At 37.3% G+C, this 18,619-nt stretch overlaps 1 protein-coding gene across 6 annotated transcripts in view; it reads right to left on the bottom strand.

Annotated features, from left to right (window-relative positions):
* Positions 1-18,619, bottom strand: part of RABGAP1L (RAB GTPase activating protein 1 like) — a 270,618-nt gene that overhangs the window by 188,654 nt on the left and 63,345 nt on the right. For all 6 annotated transcript variants that reach the window (XM_040610555.1, XM_040610551.1, XM_040610552.1 and 3 more), the window contains 2 exons: positions 7,003-7,096; positions 2,121-2,271 (listed from right to left, as the gene is read on the bottom strand). In XM_040610555.1, the coding sequence (XP_040466489.1) occupies positions 2,121-2,271; positions 7,003-7,096 (245 nt within the window). The remainder of the gene's footprint in view (positions 1-2,120; positions 2,272-7,002; positions 7,097-18,619) is intronic.

Genomic DNA, 18,619 nt, shown 5'->3' with positions numbered 1-18,619 from the left:
TAAAGTAGTCAAGATACCAACAGAAATATCCAGCTTCCAGAAGCAGCCTAAACATTAAGAAGAATGACCAAAATATGAGGAGACAATGAATCTCTGTAAATGTATGCATAACCTGAAAGAATGAAGATGAAAGCTATATATTTGATGGGAAGAATAAATAATTATGGAAAAAATAAAGTATATGTTGTTGGTATATTGGGATGGTAGCACAAAAACAACTGAAAAAAATAAATCAGTTGTGCTTTTTCATACAGTAGAAGCAAGTGAACAATTGTTAATACCCGAACAACTCTGAAGTTTAACATGCATATTATTATTGACACACATAAGTAACACTACAGCAAAGCTTTTGGGGGGGATTCAGAGAATAACATACATATGCCCCTCTCTCTCTCAAATACCTTAACTCACATTACCAACACACCAAAATGAAACTGAAAGTTCTCCTCACAAACATAAATATCGGATAACAATTCATACAAAAGTAGCTGACAAGTTTTTCTGGAGCACCCAATATTAACTGCTCCTAAAAATGGGCCCAGGCTTTGGTTTGGCATAGACTCTTTCCTGTTCATTTCTTTTCTTGAATCCTTTCATGCAATGTATGCCAAATGATGTGATCACCAGCAGTTATATACAGTCAGACTATAGAAGAAATTTTGAGATTTCAGAAAAAAAGTGATTCATTACAGGGAAAAAAATGAGTTTGTGTAAATGCTTCAGTTCAGAATAGGATTTGATTTTTCTAATCCCTAACAGCATAATATTTCACATTAAATACTGTATGCAATATCTTTCAAAATACATCATTGAAATACTTCTATCATGAAAAGGCCAAGTGTAGCAAGGTATTTTTAAGGCATGAGGTCCTAGCATCAAGATAAGGCTTGCATTTTAGACGTTTTCCACTCCCTCCTCCGCCGTGAAACAAACATCTTCCCCACTTTTGGAAAGCAAGAGCAAAATAATGGAGGTGGTTTTGATGCAACATACAGCTGACAGATGTCCTGTGAATGGTTTCTAAGGAAAATATAACCCAACGACAACGTCAAAAAGAAAAATTTACACTATCAAAACATCCTTCTTTATTGGTAAAGGAAAAAGAAGCCATGAGACAGCTCTCACTCTGGGGATGCTTTTAAACTTTACAAACATAGCAGGTAGGTCAATTAAGAGGACAAGTATCAAAAAGGTATGACAACATTATGAAAGGGAACTTCAATAACAATGTCCACCACAGAACTTTGGTATGGACAAACAATTCATTCTCTAGATAACAAATCCAACACTTTCTATGAGCAACATACAAAATTATCTTCATCCATTTCTGCCATTTTGACCATTTTTGAGACCACTGTTTTTCCCCGAATGCCTAACTACTCTGCAGTGGCAAGAATTTTAGAACCTCAAACGGTGAGTTTACCTCCTGACACTGCACAGAGTTTTTGCTACTATAACACATTGGTTCCCAGTCTTTCCATCACAGTTATAAGCAGTCTGGACCATCTATGCAGACAACTCCTAGTAACATTTTCTGACTGCACTGATGACATTAGCATACAGAATGAGAAGAAATTCCCGGAAGGATTTTCCTCTCAAATCCCACATAGCAAGGAGACTGGTTTCCTGCTAGGTAAAAATGGTTTTAATATTCTTTTTTAAAATAAACAACAAAACAAGAAATGCCCAACTTTCTGAGGTTTTGTTTTGGGTTGTGTTTTTTTTAACTAAAAACTTGAAAATTAAGGCACACAGAGAACAGAAACTGTTGAAAAACAAAGTGATGAATTTGAGTTTATTAAAAAGGAACAAAACCACAAAACAACAAACACCTGAACAAGCTGATGTACCTGTTATCACCACAGCAAGTGAATAGAAAGCAAAATGTCAAGCATTACTACGGATATAGGTTAGCAATTAATGCCATTCAGCAGGTACCCCTGGCAGGAGGTAGAAGCACCTAATCACAATTTCAGTTGCTTAAAACAAGTCAAACTGTTTCACTCTTTTGCTGCTTTACTAATGAATAAAACTGCTACTCAGCAGAATTCATTTTAACCAAAGAAGAAAAGAAAAAAAAAAAAGAGGGGGAAACCCCCCCCCCCAAGAAAGCCACTTACCATTGTGATGAGAACTCTATATTTATCCAGCATTGCATGGTTGTCATGGCATCCTGCCAGCAACTGCCAAACCTCTGCCCTCAGTGCTTCTGGAACACCACTTTTCACCAGGGTAGATAATCCGTTTGGTCTCACAACAAGATTATTGTGCCTGAGAAACAAACAATCACTTGCCTATTATATTTCAACTATAGGAGTAGAAATCAAGATTAAAACATTATTTAAAGTTTTTAAACTTTCCAATGTTATTCTGAAAAGGAGAGTCAGCAGCTGGCAACACGAACTTTTCTTTCACTGGCTGCATTAATTAGTATTTGCCAGACAGAAATCAAAAATTCTGCAAGGATTTGCAGTAAGAACCAGTGGCAAAATGCAGTGATATCCAAATTCTCTACATGTAGAGAAATTAATGAAAATTAAAACAATAATCAACTGCAGAAATTGAACTACACTGGCTAATGAAGAACAATTTGAATTGAAAGAGAAAAATATGCCATCTGTGCAGACAATTCAATTTAAGTATTTGTCCAACATATACGTTTCGCTTAGGTTAAGAAAAGGAAACTAAAAATAACCTAAGCTGTATAGAGAATTAAATTTTGGAAAACAAATAAAAGCCAGTATTCAGAGTACTAACATGAGGACTGAAGTTCCAGTTTTAACTTCATGGCAAGAGTATGTTGCAAGTCCCACAGAGCAGTTAACACTTGCATATACCTTGGTAAAATCCCACCATTTCAAATAAATGTGCCTATTAGTCTGAGCTGCTGTTTTACTGTCGGTTTGTACACACACACACCCCCCCCCCCCCAAGAAATGTAGGAAGACAACTGCAAGATGGCTGGGTTTATTTTCCAACACTGCATAATTAATCCTACAAAAGTTGGTATAGACAACTATGAAAAGGCCATATTTAGACAGGTTGAATACTAAAGACACATTTTTAAAAAACAATCCAGTCACTGAGCCCAGACATTTAGGATAAAATCATTGCACACGCACAAGACTGCAGAGCTTTTGTTTGGTCACAGATGTTTAAAAATCCTTTTTGAAATAACAGTGTCTACTGATCTAGATTAAAACTCTCTTTGACTTCTTACGGCAATTTTCATTGCAATACAGCAGGAAGACTGCATGAACTGACCCTTTATTCTTCCTAATGTGCTTTGCTCTGTTATTGTTTTGACCACTGTTATGTTTTTCAGCTCTACTGGTAGAATAATGAGAGTGGCAGTTTAGCCAAATGCTAGCAAGCTGCGATTAAGTTAAATAACCTGCAATTTGACCCTTGAATCTAAGTAAACGTTTAGAGACTCATTCTTTGAAACAGGTCATTAAGATGTGAAAAGTTTATCATTACTGTTTAAATTTAAAAGGTGCTCTAAAATTTCTTTTTCCTACATTCCAAGGATGATTTTTCCAAATGATTTAAGAATGAAAAGTGTGACTATATAATTTAAGTGTGTAGTGCAATACAAGTAATTTCAGACTTTGTAATTCAGTTAGCCAAATTAAAACCCAACTGTCCCTTTTCTCTTCTTCAGTACATTTTGCAGCAAGTCATATTAGACTAATGGTCTTGTGATGGGAAAAAGCTAGGAAGAAAACAATAATCACAGAAATATTAAAAGAACTAGACACTCTGAGTGGTTACAAAATTGTGAAAGGTACATTAAGGAATAAATAATTAAAATAAACCAGAAACTTAGTTGTGTGAAACTGAAGCATTCATAGGACACTTCTAATCAGGTTAGTTTGGTTATTACATGAATTTGATCACGTGTGTTATATGAGAAACACAGAAGGCCACCTCTGAGGATGTGGCGAGCAGATAAAATAAAATGAACAGCTAAAAAGGTACATTCCCATAGAAACGTAACCAGGATTTTTTCAGGGACAGCTGGAAAACAATTCAAACAGCTTATGGCAACAACTAAAGGAGATGCATATTCCATGCTGTAATACCATCCTTACTACTGAACATACTCACAGTTGAGAATTAATTATGCTATACTACACCAGATCTAACTGGATTTGTTTTATATTTTGATAGTTTTATAGTAGAGGTAATACCTTAGCAACATTACTCCATGCAGTAAAGCATAACTCTCTAACAGACAACTTCTCAGTTTCTGAATGTCTGTTTGGGGAACAGCTCCACCATTAACAAATATTCCTCTGTATTCTACAATGATGAAAAAATATGCATTTTTCCCTCCTTTGTGTAGAGGCCCAGGCACCTTACATTCCTAGATGCTTTCTGACACCTGTTTGGCCAGACTATAACAAGCATAAAATAAAAGCTTGTCTTATTCTAGTCTTATCCTTTAGCATGCGGGAAAATTCATGTGGGCCATTCATGGATGCTGACATCTTTAATTTGTTACAAAGTGCTGTAATTCTCCTGCCCGAAATTCAAAGACAATTTTAAAACATCAGACAGCAAGGATGCAGAATAGTGATGCATAGACTATGCCTCAACTTGACAAAAAAATACTTCTGATCAAAGACTGCTATTGACCATTACTACTTTTAAAAAAAAAAAATCAACAACAGAAAACCCACACACATCAAAAATAGTTAAGTACTCAGCTAAACTAGCTCAGCTTGCAAGAACAACTTTAATGCTGAGGATGCAATAAATAGTAAAATAAATTAAAAGATATCCATTACTTTCAAACTGTTTATTGTTGGTATTTTTGGTAAATTAACTTATTCCTGTTTATGTGTTTGAAGAAGACTCTTGAAGCAATGCTTCTGCTGAGTCAGTCCATTAGGTTACAGTGACATTTTAATGAAACGACAAGAAGCAATTAAAGTGCAAGAAGTTTTTCATCTAAAAGACAAATCAGCACACACATTTCTCCAAGTGGAAATGTTAATTTTTGTTTGTTTACTTTTTTTACAAGTGCACAGATATTCCACTAGCATATGCTGCAGTTTTTAACATACTACAAGGTTTTATTTCAATCTATTTTTAGTTTTTAAATTGTTAACGTTTTTCCATCTGTTACTCTTTCCAAGCTCTGTTCTTAAAATGTAACATAACACTATTAAAGAATTAAAGTATTTTATACACTTGAATTTCTCTCAAAAGGTAATACTTCTTGAGATACTCCTAAAGAAAGTGTTTGCTACTGCTAGTCATCAAGCTGGCTGGGATCTCCCATTTTTAACTCATTTTAACTAAGGAGTTTTAACTACTAAATGATTTTCTGAGTTAAGTGCGTAAGTTATGTTAGGACTTCAAAACAGTTTACTTCAGAAGTCTTAATATTTTGTCCCATTGAACAGTATTCTTAAGAAGTATATGAAGAAATAGTGGGTTACGTGAAACTTGAGAGAATGAGAAGATGGTTACTTGAGCATGCTTATCCACAGGAGTCCAGATATTTGTCAAGGGCAAAAGTTAAAAACTAGAAGAACCGACCAACAGATGAACTAAAAAAAAAAAAAAAAAAAAAAAAAAAAAAGTAGCATCTTCCAATGCAAATGCAATGCAGACTGAAACAAGCTTGCCACACAGTCCTCCAAGGACTCAGGATGGCCTTCCTCCTTGGCCTTGGGGTGCCAGATATAGCAACCGATTTATAAACTCTCCCTTGGGATGTCCTTTAGAATAGGCTTTGGGAAGTTTTAACAGCTCCACAGCAGATCTGTTTATAGCCTTTTCAGGCGAGGAAAACACACTTGTCAACAATCAGCTGAGTTCCACACTTTTCATCATTACTTTCTTAATCATTCAGAGGGTCCGTAGTCAGAATATTTGTACAATCATTCCATGAAATATTTGTGCTTCCCCAAAAACATCTTTCATTGAGGCCAGAAACTTGGATGACAAAACAGTTAAAAACAAGCAGGAGGGAAGGGTTCCATTAAGCTCAATAAAATCTTGTGATTCTTTTGTGATTTTATTACGTGATCTCATTTAGCAACTTTTGCATGAGATTCCCATTAAAGATGAGGTCCGCAGCAAGAAGTTATGTTTCTCCAAAGCTACAAAGTGCCCAAGTAAAAGGAGGAATTGCCCAAATAAATCCTTTAATGTTTTTCAGCTGTCTTATGGGAGCAAGGAAAAGGAAACTTTGCCAATTCCAGATTAAGGACCTCTGATTATTTTTGTCCTGGGCAGCAAGAGCTATTACTTACAAAGGGAAAACCAAGTAAGTGGTTCTGGCATTTACTAGTAGTATAAGGTCTCTCAGAGGCAGCAAATACACAGACTTTTTCCTCTCTTGGCAATGTATATGCTGCTACTGAAGCACTTAATTAAACCACAGATACGCTGTCAAGAACATACTCTAGGCTTACAAATATTCTTCCTTTTACTCTCCAACAGTTTCAGTAAGGATCACAGTCTTTCTAGAATTACTTTTCAAGTGCTTACATATAGCACATTGTGGGGGGTGGGAAAAGGGGAAAAAAAGACTACTTCTAAACAAATCAATCAACTAAATGTACGTCAGCTAGCAGAAATGGCTTGTATAGGATAGACTGGAGTTGCTCTGTCTTTTCTATTCTAGCACTGAGTTTCATGAGAGCTTAACGTTCAGCCCCAAGGAACACAGGTGGCCAGAAAGTTCTGCATTTGACCACTCACACCTGCAGTGTAAGCATACACAGGCATTTCTCAAACACTGAAGGAACTAGACTTTTGCAGATGCTGTGAGAGATTTGTCAAATAACTGCAAGTTAAAATAAGAGAATTTACCAGTCCCTTTTAAACTAGGTTTAAAAAAACCCACACTTTGGTTTGTTTTGTATTTTAATTTTTAAACTGTATAAGCTAAAGAACTTCAAACCTCCTGTTCAAAAAGCCTAGTGTCATAAAACAAAGGCAAGGTCAGTATGCAAAATCTAAATTTAAGAAATGAAATATTACCATCTCCCCAGTAATTCTCCCCAGGAGTACAAAATCTTCTCAGGACAATCCTTTGACACATCACCAGTGCCACTGGAAAGTTCATTATCACTCTCTGCAAAAGGAAAAAAAAAAAGAAAAAAAAAGAAAAAAAGGAAAACAAAAGCATGCACAGATTTACCAAAGAGAACAGACATTAAAGATGCATACATATAGGTCTCAGACAAATTCTTCTCACTGACATATCAGTTTTAAAACCACAAAAAGACAGAAAATATTAGTGGAACCATAAAGAATGTTTAGCAGACCTGACAAAGTAAGTGTATTAATAAAGTTACCGTGAAGTTTAAAAGAACAAGACTAGGGAATAATTCACAGCACTGGTACAGGAAAAAGGGCTAGGATCTAGAAAAACATTACTGTGAGAAAAGATTCAAGGCTGTCAACCATCCATTTAATGAAATCTCACAATGCAGTATTATGCAAAAGTCACATCCACTCCAGACTTCACATGGAAGAGAACTCTCCTAAGCATAGTACATAATGCTGCTTCATTACACTGCATACCTTAGGCGCCATTCTGCTCTTGTGTGATACTCTGAGCTCAGGAAGCCTACTCAGAGCCACAAAATAACTTTTTTTATTGAAACACATTCATGGAGGAGCAGCAAAAACACCACTGTGACATTAAAGATCATATTGCATGGAACACAAAAAAAAAATCTTCAAATGGAAAAGTAACCTCCTAAGTGTTAAGAATAAAATAGTTATGGAGGAATATATGTCATATGACTAATACACTAAACCAGAAGGGTACTGTGAGCCTGGGTTGTGCGCTCAAATAACCACCCAATTCAAGTAACCACCCATTTCCAAGTGTCTGCTGATGGGTCTATGTAGCTGTCCACAGGAAGCTCAACAGTCCCAACTCTTTACAGCAGCTCTTCATGTGAATATGGTTTTGCAATTATTCAGACTTTTCCCAGTTTCATCTGAATAAAATACTGCTAAAAATTAAACTTGAGTACAAGGTCATCAACAGCAAACACTGACAGGGCCCCAATCCTCAGCATCTTTCCTATGAAACACAACCTAAAGAGAAAAGAGGCACTGCAACAGCCCCGTTACCCTCAGAGGCTTTTGAAGCTATGGACACTTTAGATGTCTGCAATCTCGGAGAGCCTCTCTTTCTTATGAAATGAGCTGTCTCAAGAAGCTAAAATAAAACAAAAACCAGAGGACCAATGCTACATCTGCTCCCAATATCCCTCAGATACTCTCTTCAACACAGCTCAGTCACATCTGGTTGCTGACCTAATTTAATTCCTCAGGTACATTAAACACTTCACCTCCAACTTTACATAGACAAAAAGCAGTAGTTCAGGTAGAGGAGGATCTTCGGTACTTGTACAATTATTCTCTTAAGTCTTCATCCTTGTCACTGTCACTTCAATTACGTATTTCTAATTTATAGTCTCAGCAACCATCAAATACAAGTCATTAATAAAAATACCCTTAGTGCTTAAATTTGACAATGAACTGTGAGGACAAAGATAGCATATACTTTATTTCAAGGACAACTAACAGCAAAAATACTGCCCTGAGAGAAGCATATCAGAAGTCTCTTTATATTTCGAACAGAACATTAGGTTAGTGAAATTCTTTTACTTGGAATCCGTTCACACAGCTCTACAGGCTCCAAAATACAAGACCAACATGCATTTGCTTTCCCTTAGAATTGAGAAAAAAACAAAAACAACAAACATCCACCTTCATCATAAATCTACAGGAAACTTCATTTTAAGGTTTCTCAAACTTTTGTATATTAGATCATTCACTAGATCTAAAGATGGAAATATGAAGACCTAAAAATCCCAAATTTATCATTTTCACTGAAATTTGATATTACTATAAAAGGTTTTCCAGTAACCAAAGGTACCCATTAAGTTCCAGTGGATGAAATATGTTTGAAGACTCAACTTTCCTTTCATTTTAACATTACCAAAAATACCATAAAGGTAAATCTCACTTACCACCCAGGCCTGGCAAGAACTAAAGCAATTAAATGCATTACATTTTTAAAATTCTCTCTGCTGATTTGCCTAACTAGATCAAAGAGATCAGTTATAAATGCATCCCTTCTATTTCCTATGGAAACAAAGGGAAAATATTTCTGAGGAAACCTTCTTTAGATTGAGCACCTTGGCCATTCAGAGATACAAGGTACAGGTTAATGATACTAGTACATACAAAGAATCTCAAGAAACCTGGCTCACACCAGAAATTTATCATAAACCACAATGGCACAAAAGTTTCACATATTCAAGGTAAAGGAAGACAGTCTGGCATAAAATTCTGAAAGGAGAGATATGAATTATTTTGGCGAGACTAAAGAACTACAGTGCATCTCTGCAAGAGCTACTGGTGAAAATACACACAAACTAATCTTGCAGCCTGAAACAAAATCTGATAAAGATGAACAAAATACCCAACCAGATTGAAATGTTTAAAAAAAGAAGCTACACTGAATACTTTCAGAAACAAAGCACGCTAGTTGTTATATGAGCCAAACCTGAGCTTGCCAAGGAATCCTAACATCAGACAAAAGAAACAAACTCGTTTTCTCACTCCAGCAGTATTCTATGCAAAATTCTTCGAAGTTCTTAAGGAGATCAGTGTTACATAGCATACATGCTCCAGTAAGATATATCACAAAGCTACAGTGCTTCAACCCTGAAAATTCTTTCATCTGGAAGGCTTAAGAGCATTTGGAATGTATTATTCAGTTATATGTCAGAAAACCACAGGCCCTAATTAGAAATGCCATATGCTCCCTTTCAAAAGACACCAACGTCAAACTTCAAAATAGAACAGGGCAAAGGAGAAAGAATAAACAGCTTTAAAAATCTCTACTTTGTTTGCATTCTAAAGACTATTTACATATTCTAAACTGTAAGCACTTAGTTATAAATTAAGAGGAGAGAAAAAAAAAAAAAAAGAGACTATGGGAGGGGATATTTAACTGTAGATGTTCTTCTCCGAGGTGTACTTTTATACACTTTTTTCCACGTTCTAAAGCATCTATAAGCCAGCAGCATTAGCCAGAGCATGATTTTATCCAGCTTTATTCTGCTGGGAATGCCACAGATCCCTTCCTCTATGTACTGTGTACTTCTGTCTTCCTCCTTTATTTACCCTGACCTCTCAGAGCCTACCAACTGCACGATACAACTTCGGGCCTCATCAGAATGAGAGGAGGATGGGAGATGTCTCAAGGGAGCAAACCTGGGTTGTAAATGTGCGTACACAGTCTTTAAGAATACTTACAGGTAACAGTAAGTGTCTCAGGTTTTTTGTTTACTTGTTCAGCGTGAATTGCAATGGGATCCACAAAAAGCTCACTCTGTGGATGCCTCATGAACCTCCCTGAATTCAGTCTCCGTTTAAAACAAGCCTGAAAGCATCCCTCTGTGTGACATCAGCCTAGAATCATAGAATAGTCTGGGCTCAAACAGACCTCTGGAGATCTAGTCCTATCTCCTACTCCAAGCACCTCTAGATCAGGGCGCTCAGGGATCTGCTTGGGAGGTGTGCTGGTTTTGGCTGGGGTAGTTAATTTTCTTCACAGCATCCAGTGTAGGCCTGTGTTTCAGATTTGTGCTGGAAGCAGCACCGATAACACAGGGTGGTTTTCATTATTGCTGGGCAGTGCTTAAACAGCGCCAAGGCCTTTTCTGCCTCTCACACACCCCCTGAGCAAGTGTAGGCTGGGGGGGGGCATAGGAAGCTGGGAGGGGGCACTGCTAGAATAGCTGACGCCAACTGACCAAAGGGATATTCCAGATGACAGGACGTGATGCTCAGCATAAAAAGCTAGGGAAAGAAGGAGGTCGGGTGGGGGGAATGTTCAGAGCCATGGTGTTTGTGTTCCCAAGTAGCTGTTACGCATGACGGAGCTCGGCTCTCCCGGAGACAGCCGAACACCTGCCTGCCAATGGGAAGTGAAGAATGAATTCCTTGTTTTGCTTTGCTTGCACACATGGCTTTTGCTGTACCTGTTAAACCGTCTTTCTCTCAACCCACGAGTTTTCTCACTTTTACTTTTCCAATTGTGTCCCCCGTTCCACTAGCAGGGAGTGAAGGAGTGGCCGTGTGGGGCTTAGCTGGGGTTAAACCATGACACAAGAGTAGTCTTGAACACTTCAGGAAAAGAGGCTGCAGAATCTCTCTGGACAACCTGTTCTCCTACTTGACCATGCTCATGGTTTAAAAACAAACCAACCAACTCAGCCACCAAAAACATCCTTTGATCTAACCAGAATTTCCCAGGTTTCAGCTTGTGTCTGTTGCCTCTCAGCCTGTTACTGTGCACCTCTAAGAGTCTGCCTCCATCTTCTCCAAGTCCTCCAGTGTAGCAGTTGTAGACAGCAATAAGATTCTCCTGTGTGTATTTTGTTCTCCAGCCCGAACTGACCCCAGTCCCTTAACCCCTCCTCGTACATCACGTGCTCCTGCCATCTGGCCAGCTCGGTGGCCTCCACTGGACTTGCTCCAGTGTGTCAGTGTCTGTCTTATACTGGGGAGCCAAAAACTGGACACAGTACTCCAAGTGCAGTCTCACAGGTGCTGAAGAGAGAGGATGGATCACTTCCCTGGAGCTGCTGGCTGGGCTTCTGCTGAACAGCCCAGGGTGGACTTGGCCGTCTTTGCTGCAAGGGTATGCCACTGAGTCATTTTCAACTTCTTGCTTGCTGGGATCTGCAGGAACTTTTCAGCAAAAGTCACTTTTTATCTGGTTAGTGTCCAGCCTGTCTTGTCCCGTGGGATTATTATACTGTGGATTCAGGACTTAGCACCTGCTGTTGTTGAACTTGATGAGGTTCCTGCCAATGCCTTTCTCCAGCCTGTTCACATCCCTCCAAGTAGGAGTCCTGCCCTCCAGCACTATGGACCACTCCCCCCAGTTTGCTGTTGTCCACAAACCTGCTGAGTGTGCACTTGATCCCACCAGATAAGTGATTAAACAAGACATTTGACAGCATTGGTGCCAATACTGATCCCTGAAAGATACCAGTACTCGATGGCTGCCAGCTGGACTTTGCACCATTGATTGATTCTTGCACGCCACCAGTCCAGCCAACCTTCCAACCGCATTATTTTTCACTTACCCTGCCCCTACCTCATTGATTTAATGGTAAGAACACTATGGAAATGGTGTTGGGAGTCCCTGCTAAAATCAAGGTATACAGTGTCCACCACATGCCCCTTGCCCACAGTACTGGCCACCTTGTCACAGAAATTAATGAGGCTGATCACAATGATTTGACATTTATAAATCTATGCTGACTGTTCCCAATGACTTTGTTTGTCCTTCACATGGTTAGAAGCTACTTTCAGGAGTATTCGCTCCATAACCAGTCCCAGGGACCAAGGTTAGACTGGCCTGGAACTTCCTTCTGGCCCAATGGCATTTGCTTTTTTTTCTTTTGGACATTTGCCATTTGCATGAGAGAAGGAAGCCTGTACAGATATCACTCGGGCTGAGGGAGAATCTCTGGATGATAGATTGTGGATCCAGGCTGTTTTGTTACTATACCTACAGACAAACATAAAAGTGTAAAAAGTGGTCTCTTTCAAAAATCTATAGGGGCATTCAAAAACAAGCTAAAAAAGAATATAACTGAAAAGAAGACTGGTAGCCTACTGGATATACATAAGTTTGTGTCTACTCCATGTAGAAACACCCATTACATAAATTATTCATTACATGAGCAGACTGGGCACAAAGAGTTGTATTTTAAGCAGCCCAGCATTAACATATTATGTAATAATACTCTATTGACCATTTAAAATACACCACCACCCCCTTAAAAAACAGACCCCAACTTGCTGAAGCATGACTGTTCATATGAAAGACCTCTTTGCACTTTAGCAGCACCTTTAGCAAAATAAACTATGGGTCATTATTCTCAATAACCAATAGTTTGGAAAATGCTGCCCAAAATGGCCCACCTTCCATGTAGCAGAGGCAAGTCTTTGGTCTTAGTCAGATCCAGAACAGCCTGAAAGGCTGTTAATAGTGAAGAACAAATAAAGCTTTCAGAATGACAACAATTACCCTTAATATGTTGGGAAACATGCGTTTGGGGTTTTTGTTTGGCTTTTATAATAAAGTATTTCTAACTGATGCAGTGCCACAGAAGACGCAGTAAAATGGCTGTATGCATTCGGAACACTGTAAAACCACAAGAGGCTTTGACCATCTCCCCAGGTAGCAACAGAATGATTAAGATGAGCTTTATGAGACAGCTCCACTAGCTTATCCAAACTCTTGAACTTGGCTAAAGAGAACACAGGTCCTGATCATATAGTCCTGCAGATACTTGCCTAACTTAACCCTACAAACCTGCGGTTACCTCCCTAAGCAGTTCATTCCAAGGACTTCATTACTCTTACTCTACCTGACTGTATCTCAGTTCAGATGTAATTTTTTCTACGGCAAATTTATACCAATTACCTTTTTCTCCTAAAAAATTTTAGCACATGTCACTTCCAAAAAAAAACCCCCAAACTCTGTCTTTATTCTTTCTTCTTTAAAAAACTCTGCTGCTTTGCTCAAAGGACTCCAGACTTCCACTCATTTCTGATTTTTCCTCCAGCTGGTCTATATTTTTTCTTGATGAGAGGTGTCCAATGAGAGGTAGAAATACTGAGGCATGAAGTGTTCAAAACAGAATTATTTACACAGTAACTCTTTTTCACAAGCAAATACCCGACAGAAAAAAAACAACCATACACACAGAGACACAAAGGTTGTGTGAAGACTGCAACAAAATACTGTGAGAAACCAACTCAGAAAAAAGTCAAATAGCACAGATGTTCCGCTCTCTGATCAGGTACTTAACAATCTCTTTCAAATGAAAACAAAACGACTATGTTTATTGGTATTTTCCTCTTTTGGCCTGAGGAAATAGATTCCAGTTAAGAACTCTTACTCATGTCAACAAACATTGACATATTGAATAGCTTGAATGTTTTTAATCTTCCCATTTTTACAGTGAAAAAGAGGTTGTTTTTATTTTTGAATGGGCCCTTTTTTGCATCCTACTTCAAAAATTTTCCTTTAAACAATTCTCATCTCATCTACATTTAACACCAATTATATAGTTTTCCTTAAAGAAATCTACTACATCACCTGGAATATGACAGGACCTTTGAAGTCAAACTCATTTGTCAGTTAATAAAAAAGGCAAATAAGGCAGAAAACTATACTGTTGTTTCAGAGAGTCCAAGCATGAAAGTAAATAAGTGAAGTACATCCTAAAATGAGTAGAAATGCATTAATATAGCAGATAAAAATGAACAGGTGGGATTTTGAGCACTGATGTGAAGAAGAAAAAAAGCATTTTTAATGAGCTTTAATTGAGAAGCTGTTACATGTGAAATAAGGAGTAGGTGGAACTGAAAAATAATATAGTTGGAGCAGCCTGAAGGAGAAGGAAATTAGGTCATGAAGATAGGTGGGAATAGAATCTGAATACTTCAACAATGAGAAGTTTGATTTTTATGTAGGAGAAGAACAAAAAAATGAAGGGGGAGCTCAAGTTGGCAGCATATTATCAGGGCAACAAGATATAGACGTTACTGACATGGAATCATTCCATACATACTAGATGAAAGAGGATCGTGAGAAAGGCCACAAAAAAAAGCTGATTTCCATTTATAGGGTAACAGGAAATTATAGAGCATGAACCATAGCTTTGCCAGGAAAGACAAGAGTGAAACAAAGTTTAAGTCATTAAATTCATTCTAGTATTAAATTAGGTAGATTTTCAGAAAGGTCCAACTTTTCAATGCATTACAAAATATTTTAATGAACACAAAAAGATTTCAAAGTGCCTTCCAAATGATATATTTATGAAACCACAATCCTCAGTAGATTTTCTAATTTAGATGGAAAAGCAATAATCAGGAGCAGAAAAATATGGATTTATGAATAGGAACAAAGATGATTTGCATTGAATTCTGCTTACAAGAACCTTCTGTTTATAGGTAAGTTACATCATTAATTTGAAGAAAAAATAATTTGGCAGCTACTGAAGTACATATAAAGAGAGTAAAACTGACAAAGATATCCCAGGTCTTCACTAAAAGCTATAAGTAATAACAAAAAATAGTATTTTTATTCTTAATTCTCTTTTTTTTGTATTGTAAGTACACATTTTTCACTTCAAATCACTCAAGCAAAAGCTAATGCTGACAAATCTCAAAAATTCTGATTATCTTGCAAACAGTCTGCAAATTTAATTGCTTCTCTGTGTAACTGAAAATCTGGTTCCCCAAACCCCCTACATTTGATAACCTCTGAAAGCATGGGATTAGATGACGTCTCTTTCACTCACTGTATACAGTAACGGGTTTCACATGTTATAAAGAAGTCTGTGCAAAATCTCTCAAAGGATCCATATATCCACTTCGAAACAAACCTGTTGGTTGTGTGAAATGGCCAGCCAAACTGCTTTTTTCTTTTTAATACAACAAAAAATATTCTGCATTTAAAAACGTATCTTAGTTCTGAGTCATATAGTTTCTACACTGGCCCTTCATTATTGTCATATTAGACAAGAATCATTAAAGAAAGTCAGACAAAATAAACCTTAACCGTGCATCTAAATCTGAGTGTAGAAACATGCGCAAATGCTCTACCTTCGTGTAGTGAACATACAAGTGAGGCACCATGACATATCTAAATTTGATGTACAAATGCTTAAAGCTGAATAAGAGAGTGAAGAAAAATCATCACTTCAGTTCAGTAGTTTTTCTCCCACACAGATGACAAAGCCAACTAAAAGCTGCACAGTAGAGGTATTCTTGTAAATATAAACATCTTCCACATGTACTGTGCTGCCTGAAAACTGACATCTTTGAGAACACACAAGAAAATGAAATTTGAGATGTCGCAATTCTAAAGTAATGCAATTCTTTACTCTGTATTACTGATCTACAAATTTGTAGAGTAGTACCTACTGCCGTATTTGATATACTCAAATAAAAATATCACCATTATAAAACACATTAAAAATATATATTGCCTAGCTTTTACTTAAAGTGCCAAGGTAGTATGCAAGGCACTGATTATAAAATACTCAGACTTAACAAAATACTCGAAAGCTAATGACCAAAACTAAAACCACAAGATTCTCACTCTGAAGTTAACAATGACTAGTAAAAAGTCAGGGGGAACTGTCTGTTGAGAAAAGTCTTTTTAATCATCTCTATATAATGTGGCTATACAAAGTGGTTAAATAAGAATTTTTTTTATTATATGAAATGTGAAATGCTATGAGCATAGTAGTGCTAGCATGGGGCCACACAACACAGCGCTCATGGCAAACCTGAGAAGATCCTCTAGCAATAGTAAGTTCTAATTCCTAATAAGCTGACAGAATTGCAAATTCTTTTTCAAATTACTTTCAAAAATACCCCATACTGTTTATAGGCAGACAAGGAAAAGGTAATCACTACTAAAAATAAAGCATCCAAAACATTTGAAATAATCTGTAATTGCTTCCAGACAAGATGCAAACACCAATTCATACTCATTTATTACTGAAAATTGTCTACATTGTACCACAATCTTGAAGTGATTTTATGTAAGTTATTAAAAAAAGGATTGAAATCCAAGAAACAGATTTCACCTATGTACCCAAGGAACTGAAAGCTCCCTTAATCTGAAAGTAATTTTTCCCATAATTCTGCAAGAATAAACCAAAACCATCAACAGATTTCCCTGCAGCATTCATGAACTGCCAGCCAGAATTATGGAATTATATTTTGCCTTGAACTTCACAAAGTCAGCATGAGCAACAGATTTTATAAAAGAAAGAATCCCTACCTACAATGTGCTCCCAGGTGCACCTTGCAGGTGTGTCTGAGGAAGAGGGGAATATAATACTTGGAGCAAGTCACACATTTCTTAGGGGCCTAGCCTGCAAACCTAGTTTACAAGTGAACTCCAATAGTAATCTAGGTTAGAGGACAGCAAAGAACCAGAGCCACAGGCAAGCGACCTTCCCTGTACTTCCCTCTCCTCACACATCTGGAACAGAAATAACCTTAAAAGTCCCTGTTATTCCATTTCATATACAACCCTGCAATTTCATTAAATACTTCTGTAACCCATAAAAGTGCTTCAAATTCAATTTCAAATACTTGCCTTTTAACAGAAAGGCCATACTTGCCTGAACAAATTTAAATACAACTGTAGCTATCAACAAGAATTGTCACCATTCAGAGCATATTAAAAGAACCAGAGTCTTCTGCACTCAGGATTTTTTCATGTACTAAGGAAGGGATCACATTTTTTCTGGCGTTCTTCAGATGCGCTTGTATTTTCCAACTCATCTCTTAATAGAACTGCAGCAAAGAGCTCTTGTCTGAAGACAGCCACTAGCCAAATAACCTAATGAATTTAGGGTTTATAAAGTTTTAGTTCATTTTTATGGATATAGCAAAAAGACTCCAATGCAGATTTAATTGATCTTGTTTAGGACCCACCAAGGTTACTCTGTATTGGATTACGATAACAAACAGCTCCTATGAATTCCAACAAGCTATTTTTAATTTGGATAAAAAGGCAGAGTGGACTATTTCTACACTACTAATGTTGTTGTTCTCACTCAGTCATCCTCATTTTTTCACACTATCCCTCATCGTAAACCCCTATTTTATCACAAAATACTCTCAATAGTTCTGACTCCTAAAACACCACCACCTCTACTCCTTTGCTTTTCTGAATCCCAAAAACAGGCTCTACCACCCACAACATTTGACACAATATCCTAATTTAGTCTGGCTGATCATCTCCAATCATTTAGTATTGCCCACTCCTTATCTACTGTACACATCATCTTTTTGTGCCATCCAAAACGTCACACAGATTTCTTTGAAGCTTTCAGGGTCCTCTGTCCTTTCATTTCTATTCTCATTGTCAGACTTCACCATCTCCACACTGAGTTTCCATACCTCATGTTAATTTTTCTACTGTATAATATCTCTTTTTCTTAGAGTTAATATGGCTAGAGAGAACACAGAGATAAAGTACTACCCTCTTGAGTTTGTTATTTTTTTCTCTTTTGCTCTTCTTTCTTACTTCTACAGATTCGTATTTGTATATAATCTCTTATTATTAAAGGCCAATAACTAAACACCAAACACATTTCAATAGGAATTTTCTCGGTTTAAGTCCACTGTTCATGGATCAGTATCCACTATGCTGTCAACTGCATCCCTATTCAGTTCCTAGCTGTCAGAAAAGTAGTATCTAACCCATCAAGAAATGTATTGTTGCAAGTAAATAAAAACACAAATCCAAGTAACACTGTATTCCTGGAAGTCATCTGAGAGTGTTCTAGAGACAATCTATAACTCATGCTCAGAAACTTCTTTTTGGAGACTGGGTAAGCATGTTATCTTTTACCTATCATGAATTAGCTGTTTCAGGACATCTGCTAAACATTCCGAGTTTGCTCTGCAGGCAATTTATGGATTGGAATAAGAGCCAGTAACCAGACACCTGGGATCACATAAAACTTCAGGGGGGTTAAAAATAATGTTCAACTCGGATACAATTGGTTTA

This window comes from Falco naumanni, chromosome 11, assembly GCF_017639655.2.
Source record: "Falco naumanni isolate bFalNau1 chromosome 11, bFalNau1.pat, whole genome shotgun sequence".
Classification (NCBI taxonomy): domain Eukaryota; kingdom Metazoa; phylum Chordata; class Aves; order Falconiformes; family Falconidae; genus Falco; species Falco naumanni.
This window is presented reverse-complemented; position numbering and strand designations above follow the sequence as displayed.